This window comes from Balaenoptera physalus (assembly GCF_965194825.1).
Source record: "Balaenoptera physalus genome assembly, chromosome: 7".
Lineage (NCBI taxonomy): Eukaryota > Metazoa > Chordata > Mammalia > Artiodactyla > Balaenopteridae > Balaenoptera > Balaenoptera physalus.
In genome coordinates, this window is record NC_138886.1 from 13,153,927 (window position 1) to 13,176,293 (window position 22,367).

The following is a 22,367-nucleotide window of genomic DNA, read 5'->3' on the forward strand; positions in this document are numbered from 1 at the left end:
GACTTTACCTCATGAAATCAACCACAGATGCAGATAACTGATGCATACTCTAGCATTAAATACCGGCACCATTTTTAATCAAGAAAAACGAGACATAACCTAAACGCCTAAATTACGGAAAACAAGTATGGCCTGAACATCAGATGGAACAGTGAACTTTACGAATCAATTTTTAAAACACATATAGTAGAGGTTTGCTTTCCCAGGTGCAGGCGAGAACCAGGGTCATTCCACTTGGCTATTTCTTGTGTTCAAAGTAGTAATGATCCTCTGTACAGCCCCTTTCACCTTATGAGGGACAGCAACATAGAGTATTATCGCTCGAACTCAAAATAACACCGCACGATTGCATGTTATTATTCCCACACTGCAGATGAGAAAACTGAGGCTTACCAAGATGAAGGGCCTGTTCCCCACCAATACTAACTACCGCTTACTGAAAACCTAAAACACACTTGTCTAACCCCTCTCGTGTGTTATAACTTATTTAATAAAATTTTAGAAACATTTAAGAAACGTGGAAGACCCAGTGTGAGTTGCTAAGGAAACAGCACTGAACAGGACAGACATTTTCTATTAAACACATGCTGAATATATTAATATCGTTTCCAACGACATTATTATCATCAGGCCCATTTTGCCAATGTGCAAACTGAGGCTCAGAAAGGTTACGTGACTTGCCCCAGGAATGCCTGGCTTCAAATCCAAAGATCACATACTTCCCATTATTCCCAGAGACGAAGATGCCCAATCATCTCAACATCACCCAAGGGAAGGCAGAGAAGGACCAGGCTCTCCCTGTCTACAGCAGGGGAGGGAGAGAGTGGAGAAAACCCAGGCCTGGGTGCCCAGCCCTTCCTGTACCTACTGTCAACAGAAAACAGATTCCGTCTTCCATTTTTTCCTGTTCCTCATCAAGCTTCCTCTCCTCCCACCAAGGAATGCCTCACCCAAAGGGGTAGAATTGATTCTTGCCTACTCAGGGCCGGGTGAGGGTCCCTGAAAGCCCCCTCCCCCAACTTCCAAATTGTCTCCCTCCCTAGTCTTACACTGCCTGGAATCCTACCATTAGTAACTTTCAGGTGTGGGAACTCCAGGCAACACACGTACTCCCTGTAAGGGAGATCAATCTCTCACTCCACACATATCAGCCTTGGGTAACTGCACCTGGGTTGCCCGCCTGTGTGGAGGGCCAGACCCACCCAGATACAGTATCAGGGAGAAAAAAAAATGAGGAAAGCACAGTATTGCCAGCTGACCCTCCTAGCTACTCAGCAACATTAATAAATAAATGAGTGACTTGGAAATTATCTTCTGGGAAGGCAGAAGCACAACATCCGAGATCGCTTTTACCAACATTAAAACAGTCTTGTAAATGAAGCAGGAACATTGCCAGCCTGCAAAACAAAAGTGCTTTTGCCAGCACACCTTTCACCTGGAAAGCCTCCGAGCGGCATTCATTTCTGTTATCCACGGGAAATGATTACCTGTCCTTGGTGCTTATTTCCAAAACCTCCAAGGGAGAAATGAGCGTTGAGGCGTCCAGTGATCTTGGAGACCGGCTGGGAACCTCCCCCAGGCTGTCTTCAGGGAAATAAGTACAAAGGCTCAAACCTGTCCTGTGGTCCTCGGGGACCCCAGAGCCCAGTTGTGCCTACCAAGCCCTGGCTGGCTTGACCCCAGCCTCACAACCAGGCCTCAGCCCTCTCCCCGCATCAGCCAACTTCAGCGTCTCCACACCTGGGGCAGACTCCTTTCCCAGGGAGCTGAAAGATCCCAGAACGGAGCCAACTGGATGAGAGAAGCCAGAGGAGAGAATCCCAGCGCAAAAAAAAAAAAAAAAAAAAAAGCTCCCAGATGAGAGAATCCCAGCTCAAAAAGAAAATAACCTCCCCAGCACAGAGAGCGTGCAACAAAGCCGCTTCAGCAGCCATAAAGCAGACAGATTCATCCAGAGTCAGAACCCAAGTGGCCGCCCCTGAGTCCCCTGTGCTCCTTCTCCACATGAGGCGGCCACGGGGGCTCACATCTGCCACCCTAGAGGCCCCCAGCCCCCTTCCCGTGCCCATCTCCTCAGTGAGGCCGCTGTCTCTGCACTTACCCCCTTCCCAGGGAGAGGCACGGCAGCCCAGTGGGGTCCCATGGAGCCGGGAGTCAACGCCCTCCTCACTGCTGAGCCAGCCCAGTGGGGTCCCATGAGCCAAGCCAAAGGCAGCCGTCCCGTCTTCCCAGCCTTCAGCAGCACCACCACCACCACCCCACGGCAGAGCGGAGGGAGGCGCCTCTCCACTCACCCAGCGTTGACCGTGAGCTTGGGGGAGGGGGGTGGGGGTCGCCAGAGTTGGCTTGACTCACTCAACTCCAAACAGGGCGAATCCAGGGACTGCCCCAGAGAAACACCTGCCCAGCCATCCCACCAGCAGCCGATAAATCTACTTCAAAGCAAAGCAGCACATCAGGAGACCCCAGTCCGAGTAAAGCCCACTGCCGCTCCAAGGCTAGACAGAAGGACTTCAAACTCAGTCTCTCTGCCTGTCCGTGGGAAGTCTGGGCTCCCTTCCTGTGCCAGAGAAGCCACCAAGCCAGATTTTGTTTATAGAAAATTAATAAGACAATTCCGCACCACTGTCAGTGACATTCTGCTCCAACCGCTACCGTTTACCACCGTTTCTAGAAACAGACTTGTAGTCTTACTCCCTACCCACCCCCCTCCGTGCCCCTCCGGCATGTGGCAAAGCTGACCTGAGGCCAAGCTGGGCAGGACCTGCTCCAGGTCATCTCAGCCAGGCCCTGACCTCCGGCCAGGGTTGCCAGCCGAGCGCTCGCCGGCGTCTCCATGCAGGCTTCCCGCTGGAGGGAGGTAAACATGGCATGCACGCTGTCTGCTCCCAGGAGGGCAGGCACATTCAGAGGCCGGACCGCCTGCCGTCTCTCCTGTTCCCCGGACACCCACACATGCACACAAAACTGGGTACGTACACGAGGCCCTGCATGCGGGTGCAGAGGGTCCTGACCCCCACCAAGGAAAGCGCAGAGAAGGGCATGTTCCTGAGGAAGAAAGCCAGAGGAAGGGGCCGGGCGGAGGGAGGAAGGCAGCAAACCGGGTGGCCTGCCGCCCAGACAATAACAAAGATGGGAACCGAGATTTTCAAAGACGCAGTGGCTGCACCCAGCGCTGAGCTCTGGCTTGGCTAAATCTTCCTGCCAGGGCACGCCTGGTCCCCTGGGGCACCACGGCCATCAGAAAAAGGCTGAGGGTCCTGCCTCGGGCTGGGCTTGGCAGCTGGGGCAGGAAACCAGCTGCAGGCAGTGGTGAGGATGCATTAGAGAGAGCAGCTCCGGGCTGATGGAAATTAAAGGTCTAGTAATTCTCCTGGAGAGTGGAAAGATTACTCTTCGGGAAGATGCTAGGGGTCAGTTAAACAGTCACTCAACCTTGGGCAGGAGTTGGGCTATAACTTGTACTCCTCTGCCTGCTGGAACCAAGGGGGAGGGGAGAGACATTTTCATTCTACCTGTGCCTCCCTTACAGGGAGTGCCAACTCACCAATCATACACAGGGGCACAGCCCTATGAAGGAAGGCAGATGCCAGGGGCCTGAGATGCTGGGGCTGAATGCCGAAAAGGCTCCTTGCTGCCCGCCTGTTCTTTCACCTCCACTTAGCTGAGCAGGAACATGTTCTAACTGGCACCAGAATCCACCACCATGCTGTGCCCAAGCAGAAAGGTGCTGGGGCTGGCACGGCTCAAGGAGGGGGGACCTGGGCCCCAAGAGGCTGTGTCCGCCCGGTGTCCCCGCAAGCGGACAGGAGGGCTTGCCCTTGCGAACTGAAGCCTGCTCCTTGCCAGTGACTCCTGGCAGGCTGAACCACCTCCTCTCCTCCTCCTCTGCCCCACAAGCCACCTCCCCTTGGAATTTCCACACCTGCTCCTGGCTTGCCTAGGAAAAGGAAACAGGGAATAGGAGACACCCCTGGGGGTGGAGAGGTGAGGGAGGGAAGCAGCTGCCCGGGGCTGGAAAGGATGAGGCCCTTATTCCTTGGCCTCAGGCAATGCCCCTGAGCTCAGGGCCCCGGCACTGCCCGCTCTGCTCGCCCCAGCCCCCAGCGGAGCACGCGCCCTACTTACAGCAGATGTGCCCCCTAAGCGGCCCAGCCCCCTGCTCCTCCCCTCCAGATGTTCACCCTTTTTCTCACCGCTGGGTCTCCGCAAAACCCAGCCGAAATGCCTTTTGTATCGGACACTCAAGGGCTCCAGAGGCAGGGGATGGATCCTGGGGTGGAGGCGCCACTTCTGTCCCCAGCTCCGGGCAGTGTACCGCCCGGGAAACAATGCCCATCTCGGCGAGACGAGGCAGGACTTCCCGGCGAGGGCACTTCCCTCCCGGCCTCGCCCCGAGGCTCGGGCACCCGGTCCTCAGCCCTGGGGGAGTGAGAAGGGTCCTCCCGTCGCGCCCCGCCCCCGTCCGAGATGGCCCCACAAGTTGCCGGAGGGCGGCGTGGGGCGCCCTCGCGCTTTCGGCGCGCCCCAGCCCGGCTCTCGCTTTGTCCCCGCGCCCTCCGGGGCGCATCCCGGGGCGGCGGCGCGCGGAGGCCGGGCCGGCGGCGACGGCGGGCTCACCTCTCATTGTCCGCGGTGGAGGCGGAGGCGGCGGCGGCGGCGGCGGCGCTCCGGAACCCCGGCAGGATGTGGCGGAAGCTGTGGTTGCGGTCCAGCTTGGGCTGGCTCTTGGTGCGCTTGATGGAGCCCTTGAGGCGGCGGCTGAGGAAGCCCTGCGCGCGGGGCGACAAGAGGGGGAAGGGAGGCGGGGTTAGCGCGGCGGCGGCGGGCCTGGGACCCGCGCGGAACCCGCGCCCTGGCTCGGGCGGCCGTGCGGCCGAGGGCGGGCGCGGGCTCGGGCTGGCCCCTGCACCTCGCGGCCCGCGCCGCCCGCCCGCCGACCGAGCGCCGACGGCCCGGCCCGCGCAGCGCGGCCCAGCCCACCCCGCGCCGCCAGCCAGCCAGCCAGCCAGCCAGCCACGTCGCCCCCGCCCCCTAAGCCGCTGTTGCCATGGCGACGCCGAGCCGAGCCGCGCCGGCCGCGACCGAGGACGCCCGAGCCCCCCGGGCGCGGGGGCGGGAGAGCCCCCGGGGGCTGAGGGGGCGGGGCTGAAGAGGGGCGGGGACCCTCGGGGGACCTCCGCGGCGGCGGCCTCCGCAGCAGCAGCCTCCTCACCTCTTACAGTAACGAGGTCACACACCGCCACCCACCTGGAGGAGTCCACGCCCCCCTCCCGGTCCTGGATTGCCAAAGCGCCTCCCTCCACCCGCGAGGTCGATGTTCTCAGCCTGGGTGGTACAGATGGGGGAAACTAAGGCTCTGCGAGCAGGCGTCCGGTCCTCTGGGGAACGGCCGGCTAGCGCAGCTCCTGGTAGTACCCTGGACCCCTAACCTGGGCGTCTTTCCTTTCGCAGGTGACTGTCACAGGCCCTCGGGGTGGAGCCCTTTGCCTGGAACCGTTGTACCCCAGCAGGGGCAACCACCTTGGGGACAGTGTGACCTAGTATCTAGCTCAAGGAGAGGCCGAGGGGCTGAAGGGTTTGCTGAGTACCCCCACTGCGTGCTTCAAGATTTGGAGCCAGGTCTGAGGGAAGGCTGGACCTTCTCTAGAGAGACTGCTGCCTGCTGGCCCATTCATGACCCATGGCGGGTAGGGGTCCACTCCTGGGAGGAGTATGACAGACCTCAGCCGGGCCTCCCCATTAGGCCATTCATGCACCTATCAGACTGCGCTGGACTCTGAGACCAGAACCTAAGCTGAGCGCAGCCCCCAGAGCTCCGGGTCTAATGGAAGAGACAGGGAGGAGACAGCGTTCAGTACAGCAGGTTGAACCAGTCTACCCTGGGGTAGATTTGGGGGCTCAAGGGGCCACAGCCTGGGGTGTTCTGGACATGGTACCCTCAGGCAGTTGGAGGGAGAGGAAAACTGCAGGAAGAGGGATTCCCTGTGGGTGGAGTTGTCTGAGAGGGATTCTGGGCACTCACCCATCCCAGCCTCAATTCCAGGTGATATAAGGATAGAAGGGAATGGGATATTAACTCATTTTAGAGTTAATGTTGTTCACGATCTGAACACCATATTTCATCCATCACACAATAAAGGGTAGGCTTGGTGGCCCTCTCTGCTCTGGGGGGAGAGTTGGACATTTGCTGTAGTCCACGCCCTTACTGGATCTGTCCATCTCTATGGCCCTAGCACCCGAGACTGATGAGAGCAAATGTTGGTTGTACACATCATCTCATGTCACCCACACAAACAGAAATGACAGAGAAACATCCCTTTCTGCAAATGAAGAAACCTTGCTCAGAGAGGTGAAATGACTCACCCAAGGACACACAGCTCTCAGACCTGCCTAACGTCAGAGCTTTTCCCATAGGACCCCCCTCTTCTGCCCACCCTCTTCAAGCTTTCCCTTTTCCCATCTTTCTGCCCCTACTTTTTCCTCCCCCTCAATCTCTCCCATCCATAGAAGGCTTATCCCTGTGGCCACCTGTCAGAATTCTGCACATCCTTCAAGGCCCAGCTGAAATGCCACCTTATTCAGGCCTTCCCAGGCAGTGGAGTCCAAATGCCTCTCACCTCTACAGCTTGGTATCACCCATCAAGGTACTCTAATCAGTTGCAGTTTAACAATGATCTCTTAGGGGTTAGGGACTACAGGAGGGACCCTCTTCCAGAGTGGTGACCCACAGACGGGACGAGGCCTAATGCAGAGGGACCACAAATGGTGGTGGGCCAGGGGGACAGCAGGCTCTCTGGGAGACACAGCATGAAGGCAGGGACCTGCACTCCTGACTAAGCTCTGGGCTCTCCCAACCTTGGGCTCTTGGCAGGTGTGAGGGGAGGGGAGATGCACCTGGCTAACTTGGATGAGTTCTTCTCTCGCAGGTGTGGTTGTCAAGCAAGTTCCCCCAGTGGGCTTGTACTTTTTATTGGTTTTTATTTTCTACACTGATTAAAATCTCACAATTTTTTACACTCTTGTGGTACAAAGAACCACAAAGCATGTTTCACAATTTATGGAGCTCGTTATGTAGCAATATGGACGGCTTTATCCTATTCCTGAGTTTAAAAAAAAAAAGTTTTCTTCCTTCTAAGAGGTAGAGTGGGACAGTATCACTTCGTCTTCCCCACCCCCACCCATCAAGGCTACACTTAATGCTCCTCTGATAAGCATTACCTGTAAGCATCCTTGAAGCCTACTCTGAATGTACCTCCCCAAACTGACCATGACCTTGGGGACTCAAACTCTCTATAATATTCATTCATTCACCATTTGTCAAGAGCCTACTATGTGCTAGGCATAGTGACCAAGACCGACATGAACACAATGAGGTGAGCAGTGTACAGAATAACAAGAGGACAGGGAGCTCACCTGTCCCCCACCTCACCACACATACCCACCATGGAGGACCTTATGTCCCCCAGAGGACCCAGCTCAGGGCTCTACATATGGCAGGCTTAACAAATGCTCATTATCCCAGAAAGCCACAGCTGGAAGGGGACTCAGATCCAAAAGACTGTATTACAAGGGTGAATAATGCCCAGAGACTTTTCCCAAGGTGACACAGCAAGGTTAATCAAAGACCCCGGACTCCAGTTCCCTGCCCTGCTTAGCCTCATAGCTTGCTTACTGACCTCCTTCCTGGGGTGAAGGGACAAGGGTGGCTCCTCGCCCAGCCCTGGATGAAGGGAGACGAGCCTTTTCTCCTGTCCCTTCATGGGCAGGTACCAGGACATGATTTCTGGAGTCAGCTGCAGCCCTGAACTCAGGAAGAGGGACTGACTGGCCTTCAAGTCAGAAAATCTTGTTCTAGACCCAAGTCAACCTTTAGTGAGGGGCAGTGGGCAAATCACGTCCCTTCTTTCAGTAAAACAGGGTTCTCGATGCTCACTGCCGTGGACCCCACTGACAGCCCAGTGGCTGAGAGCTGGGAGCCAGAGGCAAACAAATGGGGCTCAAATGCAGCTCCATAGACCCTTGGTGGTGAGATGGTAGGCAAGGTCCCTCGCCTCTCTGTGAACTGGGTGGGGGCTGCAGTGAGGATTAAGTAGGACAGACAAAGCCGTGGATCCCCTCCCCTTCCACACCCCCAAGGGCCTGACTTTATCCACCTTCTCCAGGAGGCCCTGACTACATACTCCAGCCCTGCTGATCAACCCCTCAGGCCAGCTGAAGTCCTCTCACACTGCTTGTGTTCAAATCTTAGTTCAGATAAGCCGTGGGAAAATTACTGGACCTCTCTGAGCCTCAGTGTCCCTATCTGTAAAATGGGTTAAGGATGATACCTTCTCTATAGGGTTGTGGGAAGGATTAAATGAGGTAAGCTATCCCCAGTAAAACAGTAAATACTAAGCAACTAAACACAGTAGTTGCCAGCTTTATTATTATTATTATTACCAAGGTTGGCTCTGATACAGCCACCAATTTTTGCCCCGAGGAGGTATGTGACCACCACAGGTGGGAGTCTGTCTGGGCTGTCTGAGGAACTTGAAAGCAACGTGGCAGTGGGGACAGGGCTGGTGTCATGCCTAGTGAATGAATGAATGTGCTTGCAAAAATTATCCTGGAGCCACAGAAAAATCACTCGGTTTGGTAGTTTTGAACTCTTTTAAACAAGCACTTCTCTTCTAAAGCAACCTCACAGAGACTCCGGAGGTTCAAAGTGCTCGGGCGGGTGGAGCTGCACAGGTGGAGGCCTCCGCTTTCATTCACTGGCACAGGGTCTGATGTCTAAAGCTCAGCAGGGCGCCTGCACAGTCCGCGGGGACCAAGCCTGCCCCCTCCCCAGATGGCGCGCTGTGTCTCTGCTAACACAGCCCCATTCCCCTGCGCTTCTCAGGCAGCTGTGCCACTGTGCTTAGGTCAACTAAGGCCCCAGGGACTTTTGCACGAGGCTGCTGCCTGGTGTCACCACCCCCAGTCCTTTGGTGACAGGGTGTGGACAGCCCTTGTAGCCTCTGCCCACCTCGGTGACAGCTCACTCTGCCCATGCAGATGTCCTCCCTCCCAGCTAATCCATGTCAATGGTCCAAGCCCCTTGGGCTTCCATCCATGTCAATGACCAAAGTGCAAGAAAAGTTCCGAGCGGAGGACAGAGGCCCATGGGGTCTCTGGCTTGCAGGACCCGAGTTGTCGGCCGCTCCCCCATCCCTATTCTCTGCCCCCACGCTGACCCCGGCCACAGTGCTGCTTCTCCAGGAAGTGCTGGGAAGCTTTCTCAAAGGCCTTTCAGAATTCCAGACTCGTGATTTCTCCATTCACCGTTTCAATCCATTCCATGTGATGACGATGATGATAAATTACCAATTTCCGGGCTCCTGCTCTGCCAGGTGGCTCTGCCCGGGGCACTCACGGAACACATCCGGAGCCCGAGTAGAGGGGATGCCTAGGAGGGCCCGATGCCTCATATCAGGAATCCTCGTGAGGACATGTGCTTCAGAAGGATGTTTGGGGTTTTCAGGTGGGGAAACAGAGCCTCAGAGAATTTAAGCTACTTGCTGAGAGTGGCGGAGCTGTTAGGTGGTAGAGCTGGGATTGTAACCAGGAGAGTTGTAGCCTCTGAGCAGGCGGGGCAGGGGTCCTCTTACACATGCACACGTGCCCCCCCAACACACACACACAGCCGTGCGCGTGCACGCACACACACACACACACAGAGCCGTGCACGCGCGTATACACACACACACACCCGTGCATGCGCACATGCACACACACACACACACACACACACACACACACGTGTCAAAGGCCAGGATGGAAGTGACTGCTCAGCCCCTCCTCCCCATGCCCCAGGTACCATGCTGGGCCGGGGGGAGAGAAGAAAGAAGGGAAGGTGGGCTTCTCCCTGAGTGCAGGGCTGTCACCTGGGGCTCACAGGTGAGGACCTGGTGGCTCAGGGAGGGGAGACTTGCCCAGTCCCATCCTCACGTGTACATCACTCCCCATCCAGGAGGCAGCATTTGGGGGGGCCATGGGTTTGTATTCCAGCAACACCACTTGGGCACCTGGGAGTCATGTGTCACCACTGGTCTCACCTGAATGTAAAGCACTCAGCACCATGCATGGCACATAGTAGGTGCTCTACCAGTCCCCGACTCCATCGTCTATTTTGTCCTGCATTCTCAATTCTGCCTTCATCACCTTCTCCCTTTTAACAAACCGACTCTGGGTCACTGCAGACGGGTGGGTGGGCCTGACCTGCGATGGTGCTCAGGATGAAGGTAGAGCCCCATGGCCCTCCCTCGGCCCTGGACCAGCTTCTCCTTTGTGGCTGTTTCTAAGGCCTGCATCCAAACAGATATCCTTCAAAGAAGGAGGCTCTTGTAACAGGCATGTCTCTCAATTTCTTTCTGAGGCTCTGTGCAAATGCCAAAAGCACACCTAAATAAACAGGAAAGGGAGGGGAAGATCCCATCCAGATATCACCACCTCTCTCAGCCCCAGGAGAGGAGATCTGCCGGGCTCAGAGGCTGGCAGGCAGACCTGACACCTTGGCAGGCTGGTAGGGACACCTCACTCTACCCTGGCAGAGGCTCCAGGAAGGGGCTGGGGGTGGTGAGGAGTGCTATGTTATTCTAAGATAGCAGCGTGAGAGCTGGGAGTGCCCAGAGCCGGCAGCCAGGCCAATGCCCACATGATACAGATAAGACACCCGAGGCCCAGAGGGCAGGGGGACTTTCCCAGAGTCACTGAGCAGGGCAGTGGCAGACCCATGGCAGAACCTAGGTCCCCTTTCTCCTTGCCCAGTGCTCTTTGCAATGCCAGAAGCTTCCAGAACCTCCCAGGCTCCCCATGTTTCCTCTTTCCAGGCCTCAGTCTTCCCATCTGTACTCCGAGGGCCTGGGTTGGGTGATCACCAAGCTCCTTTCCAGTGCTGATATTTGATGATTCTCTAAAGCTAGAGCAGCTGCCTTTCACAGCTGGGCTCTCCCACGTTTGGCACTAACAGTACCAGCAATTTCTGTGGCTTTGCTTGAATCCTTCAGATGCACAATTCCTCCTGCCCTCTTCCCCTTTCCTGGGGCCCTACCCTCAGCAAGCTGCCAGGCCTCTCTGGCCTCCTCCCCTGGGAGCTATGCACCACCAAAGAGGGTCCCAGTTGGGGAATAACTCAGTAACGGTGGAATGTCAGACACTGTGACAGGTGAAAGGTGGGAGGAATTTTAAGCCAGGATCAAGTTGGTGCCTTCCCAGTGGCCACCTACTGACAGGCCACCGTAAGCCCACAGAACCCTCACTAAGCCCATGCCGGCGCTCCTTTGAACATAAGACCTCCACACTCCACCTTACCCAGAGAAGGTAGCCAGACTACTCAGATCACACAAAGAGAACCAATTCACTGGCCATGAGGACCGGGAAGGGGCTGGAGCCTGACACTCAAGGATCACTCTTGCATTAAAATATTGCCCGGATAGCTACACCCAAACGTGTTCACATGGAGAAGTACCCAGGGAGAGAAACACACCCAGGTTCAAGGACATGGATGGTGCACATGTGGGGGAGGGACATGGCCACAAAGAAATGCAGGTATAAACATAACAGGTCTCCCTAGCACCCCCAGATACACACACCTAAACACACAGATGCACACTGACCAGCGCACACACAAATACACACACACACAGCCATGAAACGCACAGATAAACATACAAATATACTGAGACAGGCTCACAAATTTACACATATATTCAACTGTCATCAGGTACTCACAGAGTTACGCTGACACCCAGGCCAAACACACCGGCCCACACGCGCTCACGTTCACAGCCATGGCAGGAAGGGAGAGGGGCCGCGTAAGCTCAAAGAGCCACAAGCCCACATCTTGGGCCGGAGGGGAGAAAAGGGCTCCACGTTGCTGCCGCCCCAATTTCGCCTTCTCTGCAGGCAGGGCCTCACTTTGTGCCAATCTCTGAGGACGACCTACTTGCTTCTCTCACACCCTGAAAACTGTCTTCACAGCTCCCTAAATGTGTGGTTTCTGGGTGCCTTGAGGCCTGGCGGGTTGCTCTGCAGGGCCTCACCCCTACCCAGAGCTGGAGACCCCCTGCCCCAAACATCTCTCCTTCTGCCCATCACCACACCTGAAACACCACCATTTGACACACCTCTTTAGGTCCTAGGATTACCTTGACGTCTAGGAATCCCTGGGTAAAATGCAAATACCTTTCCTCCCCCTCCCCCAAGAGGCAAGGTAGTAGAGGGTTCCACCACTTAATGACTGTGGGCCTTAGGCCAGTGCCCTAAATGTCCGAGCCTGTTTCCTCTTCTATAGAATGGGGACCATAGTAGCTACCTCACAGACTGTTGTAACGAGTCAGTGAGATCATGCATGGAAAGAACTTAGCCCATTTCCCGGCACACAGTAAAAATATTAGCTACTATCATCATCACCGTCATTGTTATTGTTTTTATTGCTCAGACTTTGCTCGGTCACCAGGGGACAGCCCAACAATTAGCCAGAAGGAAACAGAAGGCAGCAGCTTACAGAAGCAACTTCTAGGACCCAAAGCTCCTGCGATGGAGAAGGGGGCTGGTCAATGGCTCACTCAGGGCGTGTTTCCTGAGCCTCGCCATGTGCTGAGCCCCAAGAAGAGTTAGCTCTCTGCCTTCAGGGGTCCCATGATCCAGCTGGAGAGGCGGCCCAGGCTGTTCCGAGGCACCTGTGGGAGCCTCCTCGCTGCTTTGGCTCTCCCCAACCCTGTCACCCTGTTCATTCTCCGAGAGCATCCAGAGGGACCCTTGGAAAAACAGATGAGACCCTGCCATGAACCAGCTCCACCCCTGGGCTCCTGGGATGAAGGCCTAGCTCCTTGGTGAGGCCTAAGGTCCCTCATGATCTCCCTCCTGGGCTCCAGCCCCAGTGGCTTCAGCGGCACTTTTGGAACTGCCAGCTCCTCCTGCCACAGGGCCTTGGCCCAGGCTATTGCCACTGCCTAGAACAGAGTCCCCCTTTGCCCGGCGGGCCCTGCACACCCTTCAGTCTCTCTTCAGTCTTCTCCTCAGGGGCCTCCCAGATGCCCTCGGATTGGGCCATATCTCCCTGCAGACCTATCACAGTCGTAGTTGTACATGCATTTGTTTCATGCCTTCCTCCCCTACAGGACTGTGGGGGCCATTGCGGCCTGGGTCCCCAGTGCTGGACACCTGGCAGGCATTCCGTAAATACTTCCTAAATGAATAAACAAATAAAAAAGAAAAAGGAGAAAGGCAGAGAATGTGCTCTGGGAGGCCTTTTAAGAGATTCCACTTGGGGTCAATCTGGGTGGACTTGCTGGAGGAGGCAGCTTTTGAAGGCATAATAGAAACACTGAAGGTGAGGCAGTAGGTGGGCTTACTGAGATCATGCGGGGCAGGGCAGCCGTATAGGGATATTCCAGGCAGAATCACAGCACAGGCAAAGATTGTAGAGGTAGGACAGCAGCGGGTCTGGCTGACCTGGAGGGCCCCAGAGTGATCACAGGTCCCTCCGACCTCCAAGTTACACACCCGAGCCCAGGCTCATGACATGGGACATACAACCCCCTCCCCAAAGCAGAGGACACCCAGGTCAAGGGGGCCCATTAGAAACCCTGAGAGTCTAGAGGAGGGAGGAGGGGGCCGCAGTTGGGAAGCAGGTGGGGGCCTGAAGGTGGGAGGGGAAAATGAGGACAACAGAGAGACCCTCCTGGTACCTGCCAGTGCCCAGGACTGAGTGGCATCAGTTAACAGAAATTAGACACTCATTCCTAAGGTCTTGAGCAGGGATGTGATAACCCAGAGCAGCCAGGGAGTGACTCACTCCCATAAATCCTCTGGCTGGCCAACGCTTGCCTTAGCCTCATAAGCCTACCCCAGAGGTCAGGATGGGCACACACACCTCATCAGCTCTTTAAGCCCTCAGCCAGTCCTGACCTCGGGGCAGGGAGTTCAGCACGAGGGCCACATGGCTGGGGGAAAACCAACTCCATCAGGGAGCCACACCCCTGCAGCAGGCTCTCTACTGTCTCCTTCTGCCTCCCTCCAGGCCGTGTCACTGAGGCCCCGGCACCAGGCCAGTCTTTCCAGGGTGACTCACTGCTTAGCCCCCATCAGAACAACCCAGTCCTGTGCTCTGTGCACTCTGTGTGAATGAACGCTCTCAACAGAGGCTGCCTAGCAGAAGTGGCAAGAAAACCATGCGTACACTCAAGAAATCTGGGTTCAAAACCTAGCTCTGCTATTAACAATAATGAGAACTATTCCAATGCGTTAATAAGAGCAAGCCAGATGTATTTATTAAGCTCCGTCTAAGCTTCAGGCACTGTATTAGAGCTTTACATGACTTACCTTGTTTAATTCTCAGAACCCAATGTGCAGATGAGAAAATGGAGGTTCAGAGACATTAAGCTACTTGCACAAGGCCACACAGCCAGGAAGTGGCAGAGCTGGGTTCAACCCAGGTGGTCTGCACCAGAGCCCAAGACCTTCCATAATTCCATTACTGCACTATGAGGCTGTGAGCAAGCACCTTAGCCTCTCTGTGACTCAGTTTCCCCATCCGTACAATGAGAGGATTGGTCTAGATGATCTCTAACTCCCTTTCCAGCTTGGGCATGCCATCCTTCCCCTCCCTGGTGACCCATTTGCCAGTGACAACAAGGGGACCTTCTGGAGACAACAGCTTGCCTGAAGGAAGGGTGCTAATGGTGGGACTTCAGGCCCTGTGCTGGGCCACAGGGAGCTTCTGCTGCGTCAGACTGCGCCACCCTGCTGTCCCAGGCACTTAGCTGGCCGGGGATAGCCCCAGAGCATCAAGGCAGGGAAGAGGAGCTATCCCACTTCTCCCTGGACCAGGAGGCACCAGGGAACACCAGGACCCCAGGGTGCTCCAGCCCCAGAGACCAGTGAACACTAGCGGGAGGGAGAGGGGAGAGGTGGGTGGCAGCCCCATAAATCCATCTGAGTGAGCAGTGCTTTTAAAAGCCCTTTTCACTGCAGGATACAAAACGCACCGTTTGGGGAGAGGATTTTATAGGCTATTTCTCCTCCTGGGTTGATTTACCATCTGCAGGCCAGGCTCACCTGGGCGTCCTGCCCCTGAGGGATCATGGGGTGGAGGCAAGGTCAATTTCAAGGCAAGAGAGCGGTGGTCTGGGTGACTTGTGCTGACCTCCTCCCACGCGGGTGGCCACTCCGCCTCAGAGATGCAGTGGGCTCTCAGGAGCAAGGAGGTGGAAACTCACCCCCCTCTCCTCACCCCGCCCTCACTCACTGGATGTATTCACTCCCTGCGTCTCTCACATACCTTCACCCCACAAACCCCTCGGGTGCCTGCGACAGGTGAGGCCCTGCCCCAATGCCTGGGGCTCAGAGAAATCAGAAACAGTCACTGCCCTTGAGAAAGTCACCACGTCTGGTGGACGGTTAAGTCACAGCGTCTATGTTCTGGAGCCTGGGGAGGGGAGTCTGTGGCGGAGCACAGGGGAGGGAAGGAGCTCTCGAGGAACGGAAACGGGGAGGAAGTGTGGGCAGAAGGACCAGCCTATACGGATGCTGGGACAGGCCTGGGGGCCTCGATGCCAGCTGGGGAGCTGGATTCCACTCCCTGGCAGCCATCGAAGGCACTGGAGCGGGGCAGTAACAATCATGGCTCATTTTAGATGTTCTTTAAGCAATTCCATGGGAAAAGTTACTCATCCCCATGCAGGGCCGTGTGTCGGAAACAGATGCCATTGCTGCCGCCTCCAAAGAGGGCCTCCTAGCTTTGGAAACAATTCCCACCCAAAGATTCAGATATAATTATGTCTGCGATCCAACCCAAATGCCACTGGATGTGATAGAGGCAATCACTGCATTTTCATATGGGGGTGGGGTGGGAGCAAAGGCATCTGAGCCCTGCCCCCCACACCCAGTTTCCTGGGTCCCCTAGGGGAGGGGAAGGCCTACAGGGGCCACACAGTGTGGGGTGGGAAGAGGGGAGCAGTTCCCTCCCACCCAGGGTGTCTGCCCTGCACAGGCAGCTTCTGATTTGTGAGGGCCAGGCCAGCTGAAGGCAGGGGCAGAACAAGATGAGGCTGAGTGCCAGCTCTGTCCCCGATTGGCTGTGTGGCCTGGAACAATGCACCTCCCCTCTCAGGGCCTCAGTGTTCTCATCTATAAAATGGAAAGAATAACAACACTGGCCGGCAGAGACTGAGCTGCCTGTTGTGGGCCAGGCTCTGTGAGACCTTCACTATCTAGGCTCTCGAGCTGAGTGAGCTTCAGCAAGTTCTTCACTCTCCGTCTGCCTTGGTTTTGTCACTTTAAACAAAGTGGGATTTGTGTTATCTGCCTCATGGTATCATGACATGATACCCAGTGAGGGCTCAGGAGAGGGCCTGACCCAGCGGACTGTGTAAAACAGGTTTTATGACTGCCCCACCCCTGCCTCCTTGTGCCATCATGCAGACAGCAAGGAGCTGGCAGAGCCTGGATTCGAACCCAGGTCGGCCAGACTTCATCAGAGGACAACCGTGATGGAGGGTCTATTGGTCCAGCCTGGTGACCACGGTGCAGACAGTGCCAGCCTGCACACTGGCCCCCTCAACCCCCTTCCTCCTGCTGGAAGGCTGCCTCGGCTCCAGATCTTGCCCCCCTCCATGTCCCTGATGACGGTCCCCTTTCAGAGGTCCCCCAGCTCCCTGGTCAACCCAGCCCAGTCAGCTCAGCCAACAGTGCCAGGCCCAGCTGCCTACAGGCGCTCCTGATTTGAGCTGTTCCCTCTACCCGGCAGTGGGCTCTGCAGCCTGTTTAGCTGGACCCCCATGGCCCCAGGGTCGGGGTGGGGGGCACACAAACCCCTGGGATTTCCACTCTCCTCTGGGAGCTGCCGCCCAGGCAGTCACTTGCTGCCCTCTGCTGCCCCCAACTGGGCAGAAACCGCCCTGCGCGGACACCTCCAACCTCCATCTGTACTCACCACCTGGGAACTTGGTCTCTGGTCTCTTAGGGACCCCTTCACCCCCTCTAGACCTTCTGGTATCAGAGCCTGGTGTCAGAGCCGAGCCCTAGAAGCTCTGTCAGGGGCAATGTCGTTTGGGGCAGCAGGTGGAGGGGTGCGGTAGGGAGGACCCGAGGCTCTGGGGAAAGGGTGGGGTAGGGTGAGCCCCGCCCACCAGAAGAGGGGCAGGGCATGAACACTGGCTGAATGCCAGGCACTGAGCCCTCACAGCCGCCCTGTGAGCGAGGAACTCCTGTGCCCATTTACAGATGGGAAAAAGAGAGGCTCAGAGTTGGGGACCTTGCCTGAGGGATCCCACAGAGGGGAGCCATGGGGCTAAGATTCAAATCCTGCCCCATCCCAGGTAGACCTATAAGAAGAGCCAGTACTGTATCCCCAGGACCCAGGGAGGTGTGAAGAGAGGGAGAAAGACCCCCAAACAGTATCCCACCTGCCAGTCACAGAGCCTGACATTCCACTGTGACTCAAACTTCCAATTGATAAGGTTCCTTTCATGCAAGGAACCTATAACACAGGGACCGGGGAGTCAGCCACTGACAACTTAGTGGGGACCAGTTTATCCATCTCCTTGCCGCCCAACAGGCTCGAGTGCAGGGCCTTACAGGGGTATCCTAGAGGTACCTCCGGAGGATACAGGGGCAGAAACGGGTGGTTGAGGGTGCAGAGGCTGTCCTTGCTCCCCCCTCCATCCTCCCACCCAAGCTGCTCGAGCCAAGCTGGCACCTCCCGAAATGAGGCAGGAGATTCCAGGGCTCCTTGAATTGGTTCCTCCCTCCACCCCTGCCCTCACGGACACCTACAAGGACATTTTAAGCTCAGACGTTGAGGGCGGGGACGGGGTCCCGACAACCTGCTTGAGAAAAGCAGTTTGCTTGCTCCCCATCCCTCACCCCCAACCCTGGTCCTGGTCTCTGCCCACTTAAGGGGCTCCCGACTCTCCCAGCCCGGTCAGGTATGCTGCTCTGAAGGACACACTGCACTCCAGGCCTGCACCGGCCAGCTCCGGCCCACCCTCGCCTCCCTCTCCGGGGACTCCACACTCCTGTTAATTCAGCCTCCGATCCCATTTGCTCTATGTGCTGCCATGGGTCTCCTGTCCCTCATGCTGTTTCCCATCTCCTGGCCTTCGCAGGGGCTGTCCTGGCTGCCTGTCCTTTCCCCTTACCTGCCTGGAAATGACTGTCAAGCCCCAGCTAAACCCGCCGTATTTTTGCAGGTAGAACCTATGTTTTAACCCTATTTGTGTCAGTGCCCCACACAGGCCCTGAAACACGGCTGGTGCTGATTAAAAATGTACTAAAAGAAAGAAGAAAGGAAGGCAGAGAAGCGAGGGAGGAAAGTAAGTTAGTTCACACCCACAACAGGACTCGTAGACCAGAGCTTGACTTCCATCTCTGCCGCTCACCGGCTGGGGGACCACGGGCCAGTTCCTTCTCCCTGAGCCTTGCTCTCCTAATCTGTAAAACTAAGCTGATGAAACCACCTTCATGTTTATTAATGGGGCAGGCAGCCCCCCAACCTTACCAAATACCACAGCCTGCCCTCAGTCCCAGACCTCAGATGCTGGCCTGGTCTCAATTCAGGAGGCGCCAGATAGCCCCTGGCCCCATGCTCCCGCCCTGCAGACCGTTCTGGCCAGCCCTGGCCACCCTGGGCTGTCGGTGACAATGTTCCCATCTCCTACTTTCCTGCTGCGGGAAAGGGGGCCTCTCCCCACAGAAGGCAGACACAGACCAAATAGACACAGACCGAAATGATAGTAATTTGCCTTTTGGGTTTAAACAGTTTAATAACAATTAGGCTCCATGAAAGGCAGGGGAGGAGGAGGGCTGAGGGTACGGGGCCTGCTCTCCCCACCAACCCTCTCATCTGCAGAACAATGGCCAGACACTGGGTTGGGAGACTCCAGCTCAGGAGGCTCAAGCAAGGGACATCAGCCTCACAGGCAAATTCCTGGTACTACGAGGAGGAAACTGGGGCATCCAATCTGGGGTCCAGCAGGGCACCCAATCTGGGGTCCAGCACTCCTGCCTGCCAGTCTGCCACACTGCGTGGTTGACATCTCTCCACCAGTCTGTGGGCCACAGACATAGATGTGTCCCATGTAAATGTGCATTTGGGATGGGCAGTAGAAGCCTGGAGTGGTAGAGGGAGGCCCAGCAGGTATTCCAGGCAAACCTACCTTCTCTGGGCCTCAGTTTCCCCATCTGTGCAGTGACAGAGCAGGCTCATGTGATCTGGAAGCCTGACCAGCTTTTCTGTCCACCATCCCCATGCCCAACAGGAGTCACCTTAGCCGACAAGGGCTACTAATGGGGGCAGAGAGGCAGACCAGGAGGTGGCAGTGTGCTGATGAGACATCAGGGGCCTCTGTGGGTAGTTGGACCCACACATGTCCATTCCCTTCAGCCCCCTCCTCCCAGGAAGCATGATGGGGGCGGGGAGAAGGACTCAGCTGCAGGGAAATGAGGCAGGAGGGAGCAAGGCATAAGGAGCACAGGACAGCAATGGAGAGACCTGGGCTCAATTCCAGGCCCTGCTCCAGATATGCTGTGTGACCTTGGGAAAGGACCCTGCCCTCTCTGAGCCTCAGTCCCTCCTCTGGAGAAGGAAAGTTTGGAGCAGTTAATTTCCAACAGCCTTTCCACCGTGGTGTTGAGGCGGTCACCCACAGTCCTGCATGTTTGTGGTCATGTACCTGTTTATGTGTATGTGAGAGAGAAAGAAAGACAGCTGAAATGTGGGGAGGGTTTGGGGAAGCCACAGGAGCAGGAAGAGGGGCGAGCAGCTGGGGAAACCTAAGGTCCACATCCCAGAGATCTCCTGCCCACTCCACTCTCACTCATCATTCCCTGACTCCTGTGTCCTGTAGGGGAAAGTCCAAGGCCTCACCCACTCACTTTTCTGTCTAGGCTCCTCTCCGTCATGTCTTCAACTCATTCAACATCATATCTAATCACACAGGGCCGCTGGCTTGTTCCTATTTTGTTAGATCCCACTCTAACTGGAATACTCTTCTCCCTTTGTTCCTGACAAACTCCTACACATCCCTCAAAGCCCAGACCCAAAGATCCTCCTCTAGGAATTTTTCCCTACCCTCGCCAGTGAGAGGTAACTGTCTCTTGTTCTGGGTTCTCACAGCACCCCAGGCACACCTCCGTCACAGCTTCAGGACCACCTAGGGTGCACACAACTGAGCATCCAGTAAAAGTGGGTGATTGAAAGGAACTGAGACCCGCTTCTAGAAGCATCTGCAATCAACTGGTACGGAGTTTATCTGCAGCTTCCGCCAGCTCCCTGGGCCTTTCCCTCCTTGACACTTCTCCTTCTCCAACTCGCAAAAAATAGCCCTGAGACCTAATTTCAGCTAAACCTTCAAACACAACTCTTCACTTTCAACTTCCCGAGGAAGAATCAATTGGCTGTCAAGTTTCCCGGAGCCTCTGCCACCTCCCACACCCAGGCCCTGACAGCTCTCCTCAAGGTCGATGGGAGGGGCCGGGGGCAGAGGAAGGAGGGAGGAAGGAGGGAGGAAGCCCACACCAGGGGAGGTTGGGTCTGAGGAGGGCGGCAGGCTGAGGGGACCGGTGACAGTCACCATCTCCTTAACTCCCAAATCAGACTGTGAATTCCTCGAACATGGGGTGGCAGGTGAGAGGGGGCAGCCTGCTGCTGCTAAGGGTCCCTGGGCTTCAAGAAGAGGGATGGGTCCATGCAGAGCCCCTGGACCCAGCCTGACAGTCTGTGCAGATCCAGGCCCCCAGCTCGCTGCCCGCCTGCCTCCCCTACCTCTGACCCTCTCTCGCTTCCAGGATTCCCTGCTGGCTGCAGAGAAGACAGACATGGGTTCGAATCTCAGCCTCGCCATCTCTTTGGAGCCCAAAAGCTGAAGGCCGGAGATGGGCGGGAGGTCCCTTTGGTCGCCTGCTCCCAGCTCCTTCCCCATCCTGCCCTCATCCAGGGGCCCCCACGGCTCTCAGGGTGCACCCACTAGGCCTGCTAGCACCCAGTGGCCCCGGGAAACCACTCCCCCACCCCCCAACTCCACCTGTAGGTAGAAGGAAGTTGTGCCAGGTAGGCAAAAGGTTCCATATCTTGCCCGGGTCACAAAGCTGCCATGAGGCTCAGCCCCAGGTCTGTGGACTTTATGGCTCATTCCCTTAGATACCGCATCAAAGTGTTTAAGTGCCTACTGTATGCTGAAAACTCGAAGTCACTCCCCCCCTTTTACAGAAGGGTAAACTGAGGCTCTCCCAGGGTCCCATGGTCTCCAAGAGGCAGAGGTGGGAGCAGCACTGAGCCCGATGCCCTGTGGGATGACTGCGGTCCCAGGCTGACTCACAAAAGGGGTAAGGGCCGCATGTGAGGGTGCAAACAGCCCAGACTCAGAAGCCCTCCCAGCTGAGTGGCGACCTCGTCAAGTCTGGCCCCTCTTGGGCCTCAGTCTGCGTGAAGGAGGTGGATAGAGTGAGTCCTACAGACCCCGACGTGGATTCTCCATTAAACTACATCATTGCCAAGGGGCACCACTGTGAGAGGCGGTGACATCTCGTCATCCTGGTTTGAAATGGCGGCAAAGACGACAGTTATTCAAGTACATCCTGTGACATCTCCCCTGCCTCCTCCAGGCAAAACCATGTTCCCTGGGTTCCTTCAGGGGGCTACACAGAGCAGCAGTCAGCGAGCGCAAGAGGATCTGGCTTGTGGGAGCACACGGGGGCAAGTGCAAGTTCAGGCTGCAGGGGAGAGGGTGTGCTTCTGGTCCTGCCCAGGGTCCGCGTCAAGCCTGTCCCTAAGGCTCAGGTCAGGCGCACCTCTGACCTTCCCCCAAGCACCCGGTCCTCTGCCCTCCACCCCAACCCTCCCCAGATCTTTACTGTCCTGGTGCCAAAAGAGGAAATGCAATTCGGATGATAATGGTGGATTTCATGGGGTAAGCATCTACCATGGGTCAGACCTGGGCTGGTGCGCACACACAAAGGTCCACCAAGTCCTTCAAGGAAGGTCAGTCATTCCCTGCCCTTTACTGATGAGTACACATGGCTCAGACAGGTTGAGTGACTAACGAGGTCACACAGGTCATGCAAGAGCCAGGATTTGAACCCAGATCCCCACCTCTGAGCTCCCTAGTCGTCCCCCCAACTCTGAGCACCAGCCCAGGATAGAAACTCGACTCACGCCCCTTTCCTTAACTGCTGCACACAGAAAAGTACAAGGTGCTGAGCAAAAGGACACAAAAAATAAATGTCCAGCCATTGTAGTATCCATGCCAGGCTCTGTCACTCAAGAGCTGTGTGACACCAGGCAAACAACTTCACCTCTCTGAGCCTCAGTTCCCTCATATGTGACTGGTAGACACTAATGG

General features: G+C 56.2%; 1 protein-coding gene across 16 annotated transcripts in view; it reads right to left on the reverse strand.

Annotated features, from left to right (window-relative positions):
- The window catches only part of DAB2IP (DAB2 interacting protein), a 193,648-nt gene that overhangs the window by 78,669 nt on the left and 92,612 nt on the right, over positions 1-22,367 (reverse strand). For 14 of the 16 annotated variants that reach the window (XR_014265386.1, XM_082467849.1, XM_082467850.1 and 11 more), the window contains one exon: positions 4,621-4,772. The exons of the other annotated variants lie outside the window; for them this stretch is intronic. Coding sequence is in view for 12 of the 14 variants with exons in the window: in XM_082467849.1 (XP_082323975.1) it covers positions 4,621-4,772 (152 nt within the window). In the remaining 2 variants the exon portion in view is untranslated. The remainder of the gene's footprint in view (positions 1-4,620; positions 4,773-22,367) is intronic. 16 annotated transcript variants of the gene reach the window in all.